This window comes from Nicotiana tabacum, chromosome 6 (genome assembly GCF_000715075.1).
Source record: "Nicotiana tabacum cultivar K326 chromosome 6, ASM71507v2, whole genome shotgun sequence".
NCBI lineage: Eukaryota > Viridiplantae > Streptophyta > Magnoliopsida > Solanales > Solanaceae > Nicotiana > Nicotiana tabacum.
The window spans coordinates 5,704,262-5,722,582 of record NC_134085.1 but is presented as its reverse complement, the minus strand read 5'-3'; the positions used below and the strand labels follow the sequence as shown (position 1 = coordinate 5,722,582).

The window sequence follows — 18,321 nt, the reverse complement described above, 5'->3', positions numbered from 1 at the left end:
CAACCCAGTGTAATCCCACAAGTGGGGTCTGGGGAGGGTAATATGTACGCAGACCTTACCTCTACCCCGAGGGGCAGAGAGGCTGTTTCCAGGAGACCCTCGGCTCAAAGAGGCAACAAGAGACACTATATTAGTACTATCAATAGACTCATAATAAAACAACATAAAATACTGTAAAATCCATAACATAACATAAATTCCATAAAAAACAAAGTAACAACAATATAAGAGATATAGGAAATACGAGAAAGATGTAAGGTATTAATACACAGAAGATAAAGCCCATCATCAATAGTTGATCAATAGCATTCTAAGACTAATTCCTAACTGGTTAGTCTCACTCTAGTGCGCTGTAAAAAAGACATCATAATTTCCCCTAACCTACAACATTAATGCTCGATCTCCATAATTCCCTGTTTAGGGCCATGTCCTCAGTAACCCTAAGTCGCGCCATATCCTGCCTGATCACCTCTCCCCAATACTTCTTAGGTCTCCCTCTACCTCTCCTCGTACCCACTACCGCCAGTCGTTCACACCTTCTCACCGGTGCATTAGTGTTCCTCCTCTGAATGTGCCCGAACCATCTGAGTCTTGCTTCCCGCATCTTGTCCTCCATGGGGGCCACACCCACCTTCTCTCGAATATCTTCATTTCTAATCTTATCCTTCCTTGTATGCCCGCACATCCACCTCAACATCCTCATTTCTGCAACTTTCATCCTCTGGATGTGTGAGATCTTCACCGGCCAACACTCGGTCCCATACAATATAGCAGGCCTAACCACTGCCCTATAAAATTTACCTTTCAGTAACAGTGGCACTTTCTTGTCACACAGGACTCCTGTCGCTAACCTACATTTCATCCACCCCACCCCTATACGGTGTGTGACATCCTCGTCGATCTCCCCGGACCCCTGAATAAATGACCCCAGGTACTTGAAACTACCCCTCTTAGGGATGACTTGAGAATCAAGCCTCACTTCCACTCCCGCTTCCGTCGTCTCTTCCCCAAATTTGCACTCAAGGTATTCCATCTTCGTCCTGCTCAACCTGAAACCTTTGGACTCAAGGGTATGTCTCTAAACCTCTAACCTCTCGCTGACGTCGCGTCGTGTCTCGTCGATTAGGACTATGTCATCAGCAAATAGCATGCACCATGGCACCTCCCCCTGAATATGATGCGTTATAGCATCCATCACCAGGGCAAATAGGAAAGGGCTGAATGCAGACCCTTGGTACAACCCCGTACTAACCGGAAAATAATCTGAATCGCCTCCTGCTGTCCTAACCCGGGTCTTAGCTCCATCATACATGTCCTTAATCGCCCTAATGTAGGCAACCGGGACCCCTTTAGCCTCTAAGCATCTCCATAAGACCTCCCTAGGAACCCTATCGTACGCTTTCTCTAGATCGATAAACACCATGTGGAGATCCTTCTTCTTATCCCTGTATTATTCTACCATCCTCCTAATAAGGTGGATAGCTTCTGTGGTAGATCGCCCCGGCATGAACCCGAACTGGTTGTCTGAAATAGACACCGTCCTTCGCACTCTCATTTCTACCACTCTCTCCCAGATTTTCATGGTATGACTTAGTAATTTAATACCCCTATAGTTGTTACAGATCTGGATATCGCCTTTGTTCTTACACAACGGGACCATTGTACTCCACCTCCACTCTTCGGGCATCCTATTAGTCTTGGATATAACATTAAGCAACTTAGTAAGCCATTCCAAGCCTGCTCTACCCACACACCTCCAAAGCTCAACCAGAATTTCATCTGGTCCGGTAGCTCTACCTCTTCTCATCTTACGCATTGCCTCCATGACCTCATCGACCTCAATGTCCCGACAATCACTTAGTACATGGGGGCTTTTGGCGTTCCTCAATTCATCTAGTACAATATCCTGATCCCCTTCCTCATTTAGAAGTTTATGAAAGTAGGTCTGCCATCTCCTCTTTATCTGGTCATCCCCCAACAAAACTTTACCGTCCTCATCTTTTATGCACCTCACTTGGTCCAAATCCCGAGCCGTCCCCTCTCTCACCTTAGCGAGTCGGAGTAACTTCTTCTCCCCGCCTTTGTTCCCTAGTTCCTCATACAAACGAGCAAAAGCTGTCGTCTTTGCCTCCGTCACTGCCATCTTTGCCTCCTCCCTAGCTACCTTATATCTCGCAATCTTCTCCTCCTCTCCAGTGCTCCCCACTAACCGTAGGTAAGCCACCTTCTTCGCCTCCACTTTACCTTGTACAACTGCATTCCACCACCAGTCTCCTTTGTGGCCACCGGTGCGGCCTGAAGATACCCCTAACACCTCTCTCGCCGCCTTCCTTATATAGTCCGCCGTTGTCGACCACATAATGTTTGCGTCCCCACTACTTCTCCAAGCTCCCATTGCCGACAACCTTCCTTCCAACTCCTGGGCTTTAACCTTAGTCAAGGCGCCCCACCTAATCCTCGGGCGGCCTCGTACTGACCTCTGTTTCCTTCTTATCATAATACTAACGTCCATCACCAAGAGCCTATGTTGCGTTGCAAGGGTCTCACCTGGGATAACTTTGCAATCCTCGCACAACCTTCTGTCGCATCTCCTGAGGAGGAGATAGTCAATTTGAGTCTTCGCCACCGAACTTTGGTAAGTAACCAAATGCTCCTCTCGCTTCGGAAAACTCGAGTTTGCAATCACTAGATCGAATGCCTTGGCAAAATCCAGCAGTGAGATGCCCCCTCTGTTCTGTTCCCCGAAACCAAAGCCGCAATGCACCTCAATATAACCACCTGCAGACGACCCAATATGGCCATTGAAATCCCCTCCTATGAATAACCTCTCGGAAGGTGGAATACTACGAACAATGTCATCCAAACCTTCCCAAAAACGCCTTTTAATTTCCTCATCACAACCTACTTGCGGTGCGTACGCGCTAACGACGTTTAAAGTACACTCACCCACCACCAATTTAATAGTCATTAGTCTATCATTCACACGCCTGACCTCTACCACCGACTCCCTAAGATGGCTATCTACTAGGATACCCACTCCATTCTTACCCCTCACGACTCCAGAGTACCACAACTTATACCCATCTGCGTTTCTCGCCCTCGATCCGACCCACCTAGTCTCCTGGACACACGCTATATTAATCTTCCTCTTCTGAAGGATCTTCGCCAACTCTATAGACTTACTCGTTAGCGATTCTATGTTCCATGACCTGATTCTCAATCTATAAGCTCCCTTGCCCCCTTTACCTCCCATGTCTACCGACCCACCCCCTGACCCCGGCCCACTCTTTGCCCCACACTCTGCCCCACCTGAGAACATGCTTTTAATCTATCATCCCAGACTGCCGCCACTACACCTACGACAGACCTACAAAAGACTCGCTAGTGCACAACGGACAACGAATCAAACTAGAAGGAAACAAGTGACTACCTGTACACCTATTGAATGATTTAACTATTGTGAACTAAAGTAACATCAATTTAGCTAACACCAAAAGGAAAACAGTAGAACGGAAGGTACCAATTCCCGAGAACCAAACCTGTGTTGATTTGCAACCCTCGATATACTTGCAAGCTCTCGCACCGCTTCTCACCGCCCTTTGCTGACGCTCGTCCAGGTTGCTCTCCTTTGCTAGTGCTCGTGCGTCCAACTTGTCTCCAACCACTTTGAGAATTTCCCTGAAAACACAGAAAATACCACGACCCAAAGACCAAAAAGGGCTATCACCGCTACCACTGGTGTAGCACCGAAAGTAACTAGCAGCCGAAATTAACTGAAGAAAAATCATACAAAGTACAGAAACAAAAGAGCTTCAAATGAAAAACGAAATGGCTATTTGCTGTAAGAGACAGTACAAGGCAACATTTCAGTAAATATATCAAGTCGTAATACAAGTACAACCATGTAAACAAAAGGAATGGGGATCTAAACTTAACTAAGCCCTTACAAGGATTAAAAACCGCTATGCAATGACAGGAAATGAGAAAATTCTCACCTTAATTTCAAATTAAACAAATTGTCAACCTTCTAAACCTCCCAGCAATTTCAAGGGAAATCCGGTGACCGGAATTCAATACTAATAATTTTTAAAATGAAATTCTTGTAATCTAAACAAACAATTCAACCATAATTAACAGCAGAATTCACCAGTTAAATTCTTTAACAAAGAGAAGTCAGAAAAACAATGAAAGAACTGAGTAATTTTTTAAAAGAAATCCAAAACTAAAATTGATTTTCGTTTAAACCCTAGTTAAAACCACGAACTTGGGGAAAAGCAATTAGAGTAAGTGTTTAGTTAATTCACGAAAAAGAATGAAGGAGAAAATAATAAATGAAAGAAAAGGAAAACGACTAAAACCAAAATAAGAAAGATTAAGAGAAGAAGCAAACCAATTTCAGACGGATCGGCGGCGAGCTTTGAGAGAGAGAAAATTCTATGAGAGAGAAAATTCCACAAATTAAAATAAAAACAAGGTACCTTAACCTGGTGAGATGCTGAAGAAAAAATGAAGAGGCGTAGCGTCGGCTCCCTCTGAGGATGAAGAAGAAGAAGAAAAAATGGAGGAACGCAGACCTGAGAGAGTAGTAAATCGAGAAAAGAATTTTCGCATACCTCGGGAGTCACGGATGTTTCTTCATGCCATTGAAGCACTCGTGTCGCTTGATGAATCGAAATTAGAAAGGAAATTAGATATTTCCCGGAGTTTTGGATGGTCTGATTCTGATATATGTGATGGAATATATACCACAGCGGAAGCAATAACAGAATCTTATTCACGTGTAATCTAAACAACTAGCATGTATGGAGATTTTAGGATTACCTCTTGAAGCGTAAACACAACAAATCTAGGTCGTTCTCCAGTTCCTCAGTTGAAAACACACTAGCAGATTTCCACAGTCTTCTACTGTGTTACCCAAACAATAACCAAAAAAAAGAATTTTGGGTGGGCAAAATTCTAGTAGAAACCGCAGTTAGAATCATGTCAAAAACGTCCAGCCCTTATATCCATATATATAGCTGCGTTTTTTAGGTCAAAACCGTTTTCAAAACCTGTTAGGTTTCCTTCTCCCACTAAGGGACGGTTTCCACGTTTTCTTTCCCACTAAGTAACAGTTTCCACTATTTTCTATTACTTAGGAACAGTAGGGACCACAGAATTTAATTAACAAGGCTTCCTATTATGATATTAATTTCGAAATTCTGAAACTAATTTCCATCATAATAAATTACGAATTATTCCACTAAAAATTCGTAATTGCACTCCTTAGTTCAATTTCGAAATTCTTCCATAAAACCTTATTTAACTCCCCATGTTAAGATTCAGATACTAATCAATCAAATTAAATTACTGACTATTTAATTTATTGATTACTTCCTTTAGACTTACACTTAACTTATTTCATGTGTCGGATACAAAATCCACCGGCCGGGTTTACACATGAAAACTTATAAGCTTTCATAAAGGAGTATCATCAATCTCAAAATTGAGACATGGATTCCATCAACTAATTATTACTTCGCAATGTATATCATTGTCATCCAATTTACCAGGCTTATTGACTCGCGAAAGAATCTCGCCTTTTAATAAATCAAAACAACAAGTGACATACACAGCTAATAATAATTATATCAGGATTAAGAGTATAAGTACATTAAATGGACTAGAGAAATTATTTTATAAAGTCAGTATAAAATACTCATCTCTACTTGATCCGTTCAATACATACAAAATGTACTAGCACAAGAAGTTGGAATTAAACCATTCCCATAATCAAGATAAATTATACTTAATCTTGTGCTACAATCATTCCGATGATTTGTCCAATTCCATCATTAGATTGTGAACATTAACTTTTATGTCTTACAAGAACCGATGATTTAATCTTCCGTGTATAAGCTAAACTCTATACACTAAATCATCTACTATGTAAGCAATGGACGCACAAACCAACACATGATCTATTTAAAATGAAACTTTATTGAATTTAAACAAGTAAATAAATAATTGTTCATAAAGAATACTATAACAATACGCATGGCTTATAGTATATTCTAACAATCTCCCACTTAGACTAATAACCATGCGTCTACAATTTTGACACCCATTCCTTCTACATGCTTATCAAAAGTCTTCTGTGGTAAGCTCTTAGTAAACGGATCTGCCAAGTTGTTCTCTGACGCAATCTTGGTGACCACTACATCCCCTCTCTGCACTATATCACGAATTAAATGATATTTACGCTCAATGTGCTTTGCCCTCTTATGGCTTCGTGGCTCCTTTGAATTTGCAACCACACCACTATTATCACAGTAAAGCGTAATTGGTGCTTGAATCGAAGGAACCATACCCAACTCTCTCAGGAAGTTACCGAGCCAAACTGCCTCTTTGGCTGCCTCAGAGGCTGCCACATATTCGGCTTCCATGGTGGAATCAGCAACACAAGTTTGCTTGATACTCCTCCAACTTATGGCTCCACCTCCAAGAGTAAACACATTACCTGAGGTAGACTTTCTAGAATCTCTGTCTGATTGGAAATCCGAATCAGTATACCCAATAGGTACCAGGTCATCCGATTGGTAGATCAACATGTAATCCCTAGTCCTTTTCAGGTACTTGATTATATGTTTAACCGCCGTCCAATGCTCTTTCCCAGGATTAGACTGAAATCTGCTAACAACGCCAACGGCAAAGCAGATATCAGGCCTAGTGCATAATATAGCATACATGAGGCTCCCCACAGCTGATGCATAAGGGACCGCATTCATCTTTTCTATCTCTTCATCAGTCTTAGGAGACTGATCTTTAGATAGAGAAATTCCATGTCTGAAAGGAAGGAATCCTTTCTTGGAATCATGCATGCTAAACCTGGAGAGTATTGTATCAATATAAAGACCTTGGGACAAGCCTAATATCCTTTTCTTGCGATCTCGCAAGAGTTTGATCCCAAGGATATGAGCCGCTTCTCCCAAATCTTTCATATCAAAATGTGTGGACAACCACTGCTTAACTGAATTCAACATGCCCACATTATTTCCTATGAGCAGTATGTCATCTACATATAAGATCAAAAATGCCACTTTGTCCCCATCCCACTTTTTGTATACACAAGATTCGTTAAGACACTGATCAAAACCAAAAGTTTTAATCGCCTTATCAAAATAAGTGTTCCATGCCCTAGATGCCTGTTTTAGTCCATAAATGGACCTTTTAAGCTTACACAATATGTGCTCTTTGCCACTTTCCATAAAACCGTCTGGTTGCATCATATAGATGCACTCATCAAGACTTCCATTAAGGAAAGCTGTCTTGACATCCATTTGCCAAATCTCATAATCATAATGAGCAGCAATGGATAAGAGAATCCTTATAGACTTAAGCATGGCTACCGGCGAGAAGGTTTCCTCATAGTCAATCCCTTCTTTCTGAGTAAACCATTTCGCTACAAGCCTTGCTTTAAAAGTTTGTACTTTTCCGTCTACACCTCTCTTTTTCTTATAGATCCATTTGTATCCAATGGGTTTAACCCCATCAGTTGGTTCTACAAGATCCCAAACCTGATTAGAGTACATAGACTCCATCTCTGATTTCATAGCAGCAACCCACTTATCGGCATCCTTATCATGTAGTGCTTGGTCGTAATTGACAGGTTCGGAGGTAGGCTCCTCAGGGATCCTATCATATGATTCTCCCAAGAGCGTGTAACGAACTGGCTGTCTTATTTCTCTCCCACTACGACTACGCACTACATCAGTTGCAACTATATCACGTTGATTTTGTGGTTGAACCACAACATCATCAGGAACCTGAGTCTCCATGCTATCCACAGGGATATCAACGACTTCTTCCTGTTGTGCAGTCTGCTCAACATGACTCCCACTACTTTGTGGTAGTATGACTGCGGGCACTTGTTCTTGTGGTACATTAAGTCTATTGACATTTCTCCCACTACTAAAGTGCAATGGTATGTCAAAATCGACTTCCGGGGTTTGGATATGGTCGTTTTGATTTTCAGATGACTGAGTTTCCATTCCTTTGTTGAGTTCCTGTAAAACGAGTTTACTTCTAGGAACATGGTTCATCAAATAGTCCTCTTCTAGAAACTTGGCATTTGTTCTAACAATTACCTTTTTCTCTTTAGGACAATAGAATAAACCACCTTTCGTCCATTTTGGATAACCTATAAACACGCATACATCCGTTCTTGCCTCCAATTTATCCGTTTTCCCCTTTAGCACATGTGCCGGACAACCCCAAACTCGAATATGCCGCAGACTAGGCTTGCGCCCAGTCCACAATTCTGTAGGGGTCAAGGGTACTGACTTTGAAGGAACTAAGTTCAGAACATAATTCGCCGTTTCTAAGGCATGTCTCCAAAAAGACGAAGGCAAATCGGAATAACTCATCATTGATCTAACCATTTCCATAAGAGTCCTATTTCTTCTTTCAGCTACACCATTTTGTTGTGGAGTTCCAGGTGCAGATAATTGAGATGTAATTCCACATTCTGATAAATAACCAATAAAGTCTGTAGAGAGGTACTCCCCACCACGATCAGATCGTAGTGTCTTGATATGTTTATTATGTCGCTTTTCAGTCTCAGTCTTGAATTCTTTGAACTTTTCAAAACATTCAGACTTTCGACGCAACAAATAAATATATCCATATTTTGAGTAATCATCTGTGAAAGTCACAAAATACTCAAAACCACCTCTTGCTTGGACATTCATCGGACCACACAAATCAGAATGAATTAATTCTAATTTATCACTTGCCCGATTTCCTTTTGAGGGGAAATTTCGTTTTGTCATTTTCCCTTCTAAACAAGATTCACAAGTTGGTAGTGCCTCCACTTTCAATGAACTTAAAGGTCCATCCTTGACCAACCTGGAAATTCTGTTCAGATTTATATGACCCAAACGCAAGTGCCATAAATATGTTTCACTCAATTCAGAAGAACGTTTTCTCTTGCTTGGTAAATCAACATTATTTAGTTCTTTAGGTGGTAACGGTTTAGGAATAGAGTCAACAACAAAAAGACCATTAATCAATGTAGCCGAAGAGAGATAACGCTTATTATGAGTAATAACACATTTATCAACGTCATGACAATTAAAATCATAACCATCTCTCATAGCGCTAGAAACCGAAATTAAATTCCTTCTAACGGAAGGTACATATAATGTGTCTTTTAAAGCTAAAACTCTACCACTACCAAACGAAATACTAATATTTCCTAATGCTAAAGCTGAGGCTGCTGAACCGTCTGCTTGATAAACATTGATTTCTCCTTTACTTAGCTGCCGCGTTACCTGAAACCCATGCAAATAAGTGCAGATATGATTAGTGGCTCCCGAATCTACACACCATGACATGGTAGAAACAGCCGCTAAAAATGTTTCAACGACAAGTAGATGTAAATCACCTGGTTTATTTTTCAGCTTGGCCAGATAAGTTGGACACTGCTTCTTATGATGCCTGGGCTGCTTGCAGTGATAACACTTGCCCTTAGCCTTTTTCACACCAGCAGTCGCGCCACCAACAGAGGGTTTTTGAGCCTTTTTCTTTTTCTGCCCGCCTCTCGGCTTAGAAGAAGAACCTGCCTCAAAATTCAATGCCACGGGAGGAGCTTGGGACTTGATAATAGTCTCTGCCGACTGCAGCTCATTCAACAATTTCGCAAGGGACAAATCCATTTTGTTCATGTTATAATTCAGGCGAAATTACTGAAAACTGTCAGGCAAAGTCTGCAGGATCATTTCAACCTGCGTGTCCTTATCAATGTTAGCTCCAAGGACCTCCAGTTCATTCAGAAGACTCATCATCTTCAGAACATGGTCCCTGACCGATGAACCTTCAACCATTTTGGTATTCAGAAGGGCTTTCATGGCAGTCTGCTTAGCCGCACGATTCTGATCTCCGAACATTTCTTTGAGATTTTCCAGAATGTCATAAGCAGACTCCATCGACTGATGCTGATGTTGCAGAACATTCGACATGGATGCCAAAATGTAACACCGCGCCATCTCATCAGCCTTAATCCATTTTTGGTAAGCCTTCTGTTCATCATCTGTGGCATCATCTCCAGGTTTTTCTGGACACACCTCATCGAGCACAAATTTGTACTCTTCAGCAATTAGAACAATATCCAAATTTCGTTTCCAATCAACATAATTTGGACCCTCAAGTTTGTTTTGGGTAAGAATGGCAGTAAGGGGATTAAAAGCAGTCATTGTTAATCTGGGAGACATTAAATATTTAAATAGATCAAATCAGTTTGTATTATGAACATTAAAATTCAAAACACATTATATATATACAATCTATGCACCTTGAACAACAAATTTCGATGGGAAAGAAGCTATTCTTGCAATATACATATATAATGACAGATTTTCACTCCATAAACTTAAACATGTCATACTCAGATGGAGAGTAAACTGTTAATTTAAGCCAAGTGAATATCAACATTCAACATATATTAGTCCCATTGAACCAACATGCATACGCAGATGGAGAGTAAATACAAATAATCAATGACTAGTATAACATAGTGATTATTCATAATATTTTTATCCAATATGGAAGAAGACCTACGTCAACGTGTAAAAACATTATATCACTGATTTTTTAAGCCCGAGGACCAAGGGAATTGATCCCCACAATTTCTGGAATTAAAAACAACTAAAAAAAATTTCAGAATTTTAGAAAAACAGCAAAAACACCATCTAAACGACACCGAATGCCCAAAAAACGACTTCAGTCATGATAAAATCCATGTGTATTGCTCACTGGGCCGTTTCGCATGGACCTGCCAAGTTTCAGGTCAATCGGAGTCCGTCAACTTTTTGACCTCCGATTTTCTGCCCTAATTCAGCAGAACGTGATTTTCCGTTTTACATGATAAAATTCAATTTTCAGATTATTCTAAATCAACATCACCAATATTAAAAAGATACATCAAGTTTCCAGAATAATCATCACAACCCATAACAGATAATCACACCAAAAAAAACAGTGCAGGTTTTCAGAAAAACAAACTTTGCATGTAATTCAAAACTTGCATATAGAACATGATATTAATCCTTATGGTTTATCCTAATTATTTAATTAGACGTGAGTAAGCTCTGATACCAATTGATGGAATATATACCACAGCGGAAGCAATAACAGAATCTTATTCACGTGTAATCTAAACAACTAGCATGTATGGAGATTTTAGGATTACCTCTTGAAGCGTAAACACAACAAATCTAGGTCGTTCTCCAGTTCCTCAGTTGAAAACACACTAGCAGATTTCCACAGTCTTCTACTGTGTTACCCAAACAATAACCAAAAAAAAAAGAATTTTGGGTGGGCAAAATTCTAGTAGAAACCGCAGTCAGAATCATGTCAAAAACGTCCAGCCCTTATATCCATATATATAGCTGCTTTTTTTAGGTCAAAACCGTTTTCAAAACCTGTTAGGTTTCCTTCTCCCACTAAGGGACGGTTTCCACGTTTTCTTTCTCACTAAGTAACAGTTTCCACTATTTTCTATTACTTAGGCACAGTAGGGACCACAGAATTTAATTAACAAGGCTTCCTATTATGATATTAATTTCGAAATTCTGAAACTAATTTCCATCATAATAAATTACGAATTATTCCACTAAAAATTCGTAATTGCACTCCTTAGTTCAATTTCGAAATTCTTCCATAAAACCTTATTTAACTCCCCATGTTAAGATTCAGATACTAATCAATCAAATTAAATTACTGACTATTTAATTTATTGATTACTTCCTTTAGACTTACACTTAACTTATTTCATGTGTCGGATACAAAATCCACCGGCCGGGTTTACACATGAAAACTTATAAGCTTTCATAAAGGAGTATCATCAATCTCAAAATTGAGACATGGATTCCATCAACTAATTATTACTTCGCCAATGTATATCATTGTCATCCAATTTACCAGGCTTATTGACTCGCGAAAGAATCTCGTCTTTTAATAAATCAAAACAACAAGTGACATACACAGCTAATAATAATTATATCAGGATTAAGAGTATAAGTACATTAAATGGACTAGAGAAATTATTTTATAAAGTCAGTATAAAATACTCATCTCTACTTGATCCGTTCAATACATACAAAATGTACTAGCACAAGAAGTTGGAATTAAACCATTCCCATAATCAAGATAAATTATACTTAATCTTGTGCTACAATCATTCCGATGATTTGTCCAATTCCATCATTAGATTGTGAACATTAACTTTTATGTCTTACAAGAACCGATGATTTAATCTTCCGTGTATAAGCTAAACTCTATACACTAAATTATCTACTATGTAAGCAATGGACGCACAAACCAACACATGATCTATTTAAAATGAAACTTTATTGAATTTAAACAAGTAAATAAATAATTGTTCATAAAGAATACTATAACAATACGCATGGCTTATAGTATATTCTAACAATATGGGCAATGGTACGAAAGCTTCCTTACTGTTTGACTTCATCAGAGGCTAAGATAAGAAGTACATTAAAGTTTTTCATGAACGAACTGGGGTATGAACCTAGTTATCTGGCTTTTCGTCCAACACTCTTAAAGTTGAGCATGGAGAAGAGGGTCATGCCACGGAATGAAATCTTGAAATTTCTCAAAGAAAACCAGCTGGTAAAAGGGAAGCTAAGTCTTTACACTGTTGTCATGTGTCCTGAATCCAAGTTTCTGGAGAAATATGTGCTGCCTTTCAGGGAGAAGAGGCCCGAGGTGTATGATTTATACATGAAAACTAGAAGCTAAAGAGAAGTCTTTACATTGGAGACTGTTGCTGCAGATCATCGGTTATCTCTTACGTTTATTCAGTTCTCTGATAAAATTGTACTTCTCTTTAATGCTCTTGTCAAGCATAGTACTGCTTGTTTACTTTTCATTGCTGATGATACATAATTGAACAATTTCTTTTCAAAAAATTATTGAGCGATGAGAACTAAAAATTGGGAGCAGTTTCATTTTCAATTCAACTGATGCTTCTTGTTCAATGAAAAAGGAAAACAGTGTAGAAATCAGACTTGATGTCTATGGCATTGATATTTGAATGCTTATCTCAATCAGGACGGTATTTGTTCTCGTTGTAAGTGAAGTTTCTTATTCCTATATCTTTGTGATAGGACAGCTTCGCTCCTCGACCTAATTCTAACTTGACGATTTTCCTTTCTTTCCTTGTGTAGGCGAGTAGTTCTATTATCTTCATTATATGATTGGAAAAGCATCTTCTTTCAAGCTGCGAGTTCAATCATAAAGTGGATGATTATGATAACAAAATTTGCTTATGTAGATAGGAAAGGAGAAACTATTGGTAGAGAGTGTTTCCCCTTTGAATGAGCCCTACACACTGCGAGTTCAGGAAATTACACCTAATGATTGTTGAAAATAGTCACTCTTGACCTTTTGACCCATTGGTTGCCCCATGGACAAACCTTTAAAGTCCAAAGTCAAATGTGTTGTCTATGGGGCAAGCAAGAGGTAACACTTGTTAAACTTGAAGTGTTGCCCATGGGGCAAGCGGGTCAAAAAATCAATAGTGGTACCAAAGTGTCCTATTTCTGTCATTCATCCGCGCAAATTTGAATTAGTCGGGCCAATGAATTCTGGAGACCAAATGGTTATACCCAAAAAAAAAAATGCTTATCCCGAACACGTACTCCATATGGAAATCGTATTAGCTTATTTGACCTCACGAGTGCAACCAATGTTCATGAGCATTATATGCTTGTCAAGACTTATGTTTTATTTTTTCATTGGTAAATTCAAAGAACATCATAAAAACCTCAATTTTAAACAATTTCAGATGACCTTTCCATAATAATGAGCGTAAACATAACGCCGTGTAAAATACAAATATGTCATAAATCCAAGAGCACTTAGTCCACAAAGTAGCCAATAAAAGTAATCTAGATGTCCTTTGTTCAAGTTGTCTGAAATCCAACCATCTCTGCCTTTACCACCTGTTGTTTTCTCAATGACAAAAATGAGGAAGCTACTTAGAAAGCTCCCCACACCAAAAATACTAAGGTAAAGAGAGAGACCTATGCTTCTGAATTCTCTAGGCACTTGATCATAGAAGAATTCTTGCAGACCAACCATAGTGAATGCATCAGAAATTCCAATTAAAAGATATTGCGGAACTAACCACCAGATAGTCATTGGAACTGTTGCATTTGGTACATCAGCCGATCCATATTCTCGTGCAATTTCGAGGCGCTTCTTCTCTACCAGTGCTGCAATTGCCATAGTAAGAACAGACAAAAAGATCCCAGTTCCGACTCTTTGGAGTTTTGTAATACCAGATGGAGTTCCAGTAATCGTTCTCGCAATAGGTACTAGGATCTGCTCGTAAATTGGAATGAAAATGACAATAGAAACGTTGATAAAGGACTGAAGGGCAGCAGATGGTATCTTGAATGATGGTGTTATTGATCTGTCCATTGTGACTGCTTGCTTTGTAAATAAGGTGAATGCTTGAGCAAATATGATCGCATATATCAAACATGACGCCCATATAGGAACCAGCCTGAGAAGTCCCTTTTCTTCTTCAACATCATTGATTTTGGAAATTTGGCCATCTTCAGCCGAATGATCATCTGGTGCAAGCAAAGCTTTGTTCAGAAACCTATAAACAGACAACATTCTGTGAAGTATAATCCAGTATAATTCTGTTTCCAAGTCTAATTTTTATGGCAGAAGATAGTCTAGTATTCTGGTTAAGATAGAAAGAACAACATTTATATCACACCATTTGCTTTTCTGGATAAAACTAACCACTTACCTAACTATTCAACAAGACACGTCAATAAAATTTCATAACTGACAATGCTTACTTGAGTTGCTGAGAATCTTGATGACACTGCATTCTTGTTTCTTCTATTGATGTCGCTACAGATGTCGCACGCCAATTCCTCACTGTTTTGTTGAAAACCATGCCAATTCTCACAAATGGGCTTATTTTATCACATCTGCTGCTAAACCGATAAGTTAATGTACCAAGCCAAAAAATGACAAGTGCAAGGCACATGACAACGCAAGGAATTCCAAACCCAAGACCCCAATTAAAGTTGTCCTGAACGTAGTTCAGAACCGAGACGGTCACAATATTACCTCCACTCATGCCAAAGTACCACCAGTTGAAAAATGAGCTTCTGGCTTTGCATTCTATGGGATCTAGTGGATCAAATTGGTCAGCTCCAAAAGCCTGAACACAAGGCTTGTGTCCTCCCTGAGCTATTGCGACCAGATACAAAGAGAAAAAGAATAATACAACTTGGAATCGGGGAGGAGAACATGCATCAGCATTATCAGTAGTTTGGCAGTTAGAAGAGCTGAAGAAGGGGAAGACAGCCGAAAGCGTCAATAGTCCAAGTCCCTGTTATCATGCGAATCAAAAGCACAAGTAGAAGTGATTGCCATTTCTAGATGGAATATTGGTCTAACTGAATTCAAAAGACATTCTAGTAGGCCATCCTTACAAACTCTCAACCTTATCCAACATAATATATATGAAAAAGTATTACTAAAATCCTTAAATATTTTTTGATAACCAAGAAATCCCCGAGGGCTAGTGGCGCACAATTCGAAACACGTGGATAATGGGCTCGGTCCTCTATCCTTCTCTACATAAATATCAAGCTTTTGTCTGTGCCACGGTTCAAACCCATGATGTGCCCCTAACATACACAACACGTGTTGCACTTTTACTACTAGACCCATGCCCTTGAGACAACTATAACTCTTACACATTTGAAGGTTAAAATTTCAACTTTAGAAAACCTTGAGGAAGCGGGTGGTGGGTCCTAAATCCGCCTATGCTAAAGGGGGTAGTATTGCTCCTAAACTAGCTTTTCCTCCACAAAAACAGTTCAAAATCTTATGACATATTAAATCGAGGTTCAGAAATTTAAATCATAGAAAAATATAAACAGAAAAAAATCCAAAAGATGGGCTATATGAATGGGGCATATTCCAATGATAGAGTAAGGTTCATAATTCTGTAAGGTACAATCTATTGTATTCTATTATGTACAAGCTGGAAACTCAAAGAACATTCAAATAGGCAATGAGAATTCTTGATCTTAGGCAGTTTTGTACAATCCATGTCCGATCTACAAAATTCTCATATCGTGAACTCACATCATGCTTTTCAACACCATTTCAAATTCAAAAGACCAAAACTTTGAACAGAATAGGATAAAGGTTATTAGAGCATTGAATCCATCGCAATCAATTAAAGGACCACAGAGAACAATATCCCTCAATGATATTACCTTTTTTGGTATCCCCGAGTACCTATACAAGTATATTGATTTGAGGTCTTGTGGACCATTTCTCAGTGCCTAACGCGAAGAACTTTGAAAAATAAGAGATTAACATTTACCAGAATGTAAAACAGAGAAGCAAACACAATTGTGCGATAACGACCGAGGAAGGAGTCAGCCACCAAAGCACCCAAAAGGGGAGTGAGCGACGCTGTTCCGGACCACGCATTCACATTCTCCGCAGCTGCTGCAGTAGACTGGCCCAGTGGCCCAGTCAGGTAATTAATTAGGTTAGAATTTATGCCATAATATGCAAACCTCTCCGCTATTTCCACACCTGCCATAGAACAATAATAGTAATAGTAATTAGCACTCTCTGCCTAAAATGAAAGATGGAGTTCATATTATGAAGATCAAAACCAGCAAATGTTTCAGACTTGTCTACATATTGCGACGTGCACTAAGTTTGAATTCATTTTTTCAGATTAATTAGTGCTAAATTCAAATTGGAGACAGCAGAATTCTAGAACAACACTCAGATTAAAGGATTTTCATAGTGTAGAGGGTGTGTAAGTATTTTAATTCTAAAATAAAGGGGTATCCAAAGCTGAGTCATATTATAGAGGTGTTTAGTGTAATTAAATCTAAGAAAAAACGCCAAATCAATTCACTTGCTGCTGTCAATATCAAACAGCCAATCTGAGAAACTTTTCCAGTTAAGCTAACTAGGACAAATTGCTGACTTCACTAACACAGTTAATTCCACTTTTTAACTTTTTAAAAGAAGAGTTGAAGAAATAATTTTTAAAAATCTAATAGAAATATTTGTAGCGAAAGAAGTAGTGTACAAAATATTACTCCCTACATTTCCCTTATCGAGAGTCAAACCGCGTGAAGTTTGACCATAATGTATATTTTATCATATTTACATGAGAAAAATTGCAACTTATAGTACTTTTCGACTTTTCGTATAGTTTTTGAATATCTAAATTTTAATTTTAAAACATTGAATTGAACTAATCTAATTTAGCTTCAAAATTTAGTCAAATTTACTCTCGATAAACGAAATGTGTCATCTAAATTGAAATGGAGTAATAATAAGCAGGGTCATGTCAAATGAAAAGAATAACGGAATACTCAAAAGGGAAAAGCATATCAATTAATGTGACTTACATATGATGAGAGAAGCGGATCGCCATCGACCGGAATTTGATCGGTGGACCGGACGGCCGTAGTAGTCAACGGAATCTGGAACGATGTCGTTAGAATGAGTTGGAGTTTCAGTCTCCAGCAATAGCATAGCTTCTTCTTCTTCTTCTCCTCCTACAATTGGTGGTGATGAGGAAATATCCATTTTCAGTAGCAGAAGAACCTACACTGCTCAAACTGCACGCCAACAATTGAATGCAGTTGACAAAGCTATATTGACGGCGTTTGCTAAATATATACGTATATGTTGTAACTTGTTAGTGGCATCACTCGCACGTTGAAGGCAGAAAATTTTTAGTTTTATAACACACGCAACTGTGTGAGACACTTTCAACGTTTGGCAAGTGGCTTGGTGGAGGTGGAGATGAGAGATGTGTCACAATTTAAAGTTTATAAGTTGCCGTTGAACTCATAAGTAGTCTTAGGCCTTATTTATTTTTTTTAAATTAAAATATCATATTTGAATATCAAAATATGTATTAAGATTAAGACATTTGAATATGAATATACAAATATTTTAAGATCTGAATACTAAATGTTAAAGGTTGTTTGTTTATTAAACATCTGAATATATAGAATTTATCTTTATATAAAAATTAATAAATATAAATTCAAATAAAATACTAATTAATCTAGTAACCAATACATATATATATATATATGGTAGTTTTGTATTTTTTAATTTTCGTTTTTATATATTTAAATTCAAAAATAATAACCAATAACTAATTATTGGTTGATGGTGGTGGTTCTGGTAGTAGCTAGTGGTGATTGGTAGTGATAGGGATTATGGTCAGTGGCGGAG

The 18,321-nt window shown here is 38.7% G+C and overlaps 1 protein-coding gene across 1 annotated transcript; it reads right to left on the bottom strand.

The window, feature by feature from the left end:
• Window positions 1-13,805: 13,805 nt before the first annotated feature.
• Window positions 13,806-17,879, bottom strand: LOC107791419 (protein NRT1/ PTR FAMILY 5.10-like). Its single transcript, XM_016613479.2, has 4 exons — window positions 17,481-17,879; window positions 16,427-16,644; window positions 14,877-15,418; window positions 13,806-14,668 (listed from the first exon to the last, which is right to left on the bottom strand). Exons 1-4 carry the CDS (start codon window positions 17,659-17,661, stop codon window positions 13,843-13,845), a joined length of 1,767 nt encoding a protein of 588 aa, XP_016468965.1. The 5' UTR covers window positions 17,662-17,879; the 3' UTR covers window positions 13,806-13,842.
• Window positions 17,880-18,321: the final 442 nt, after the last annotated feature.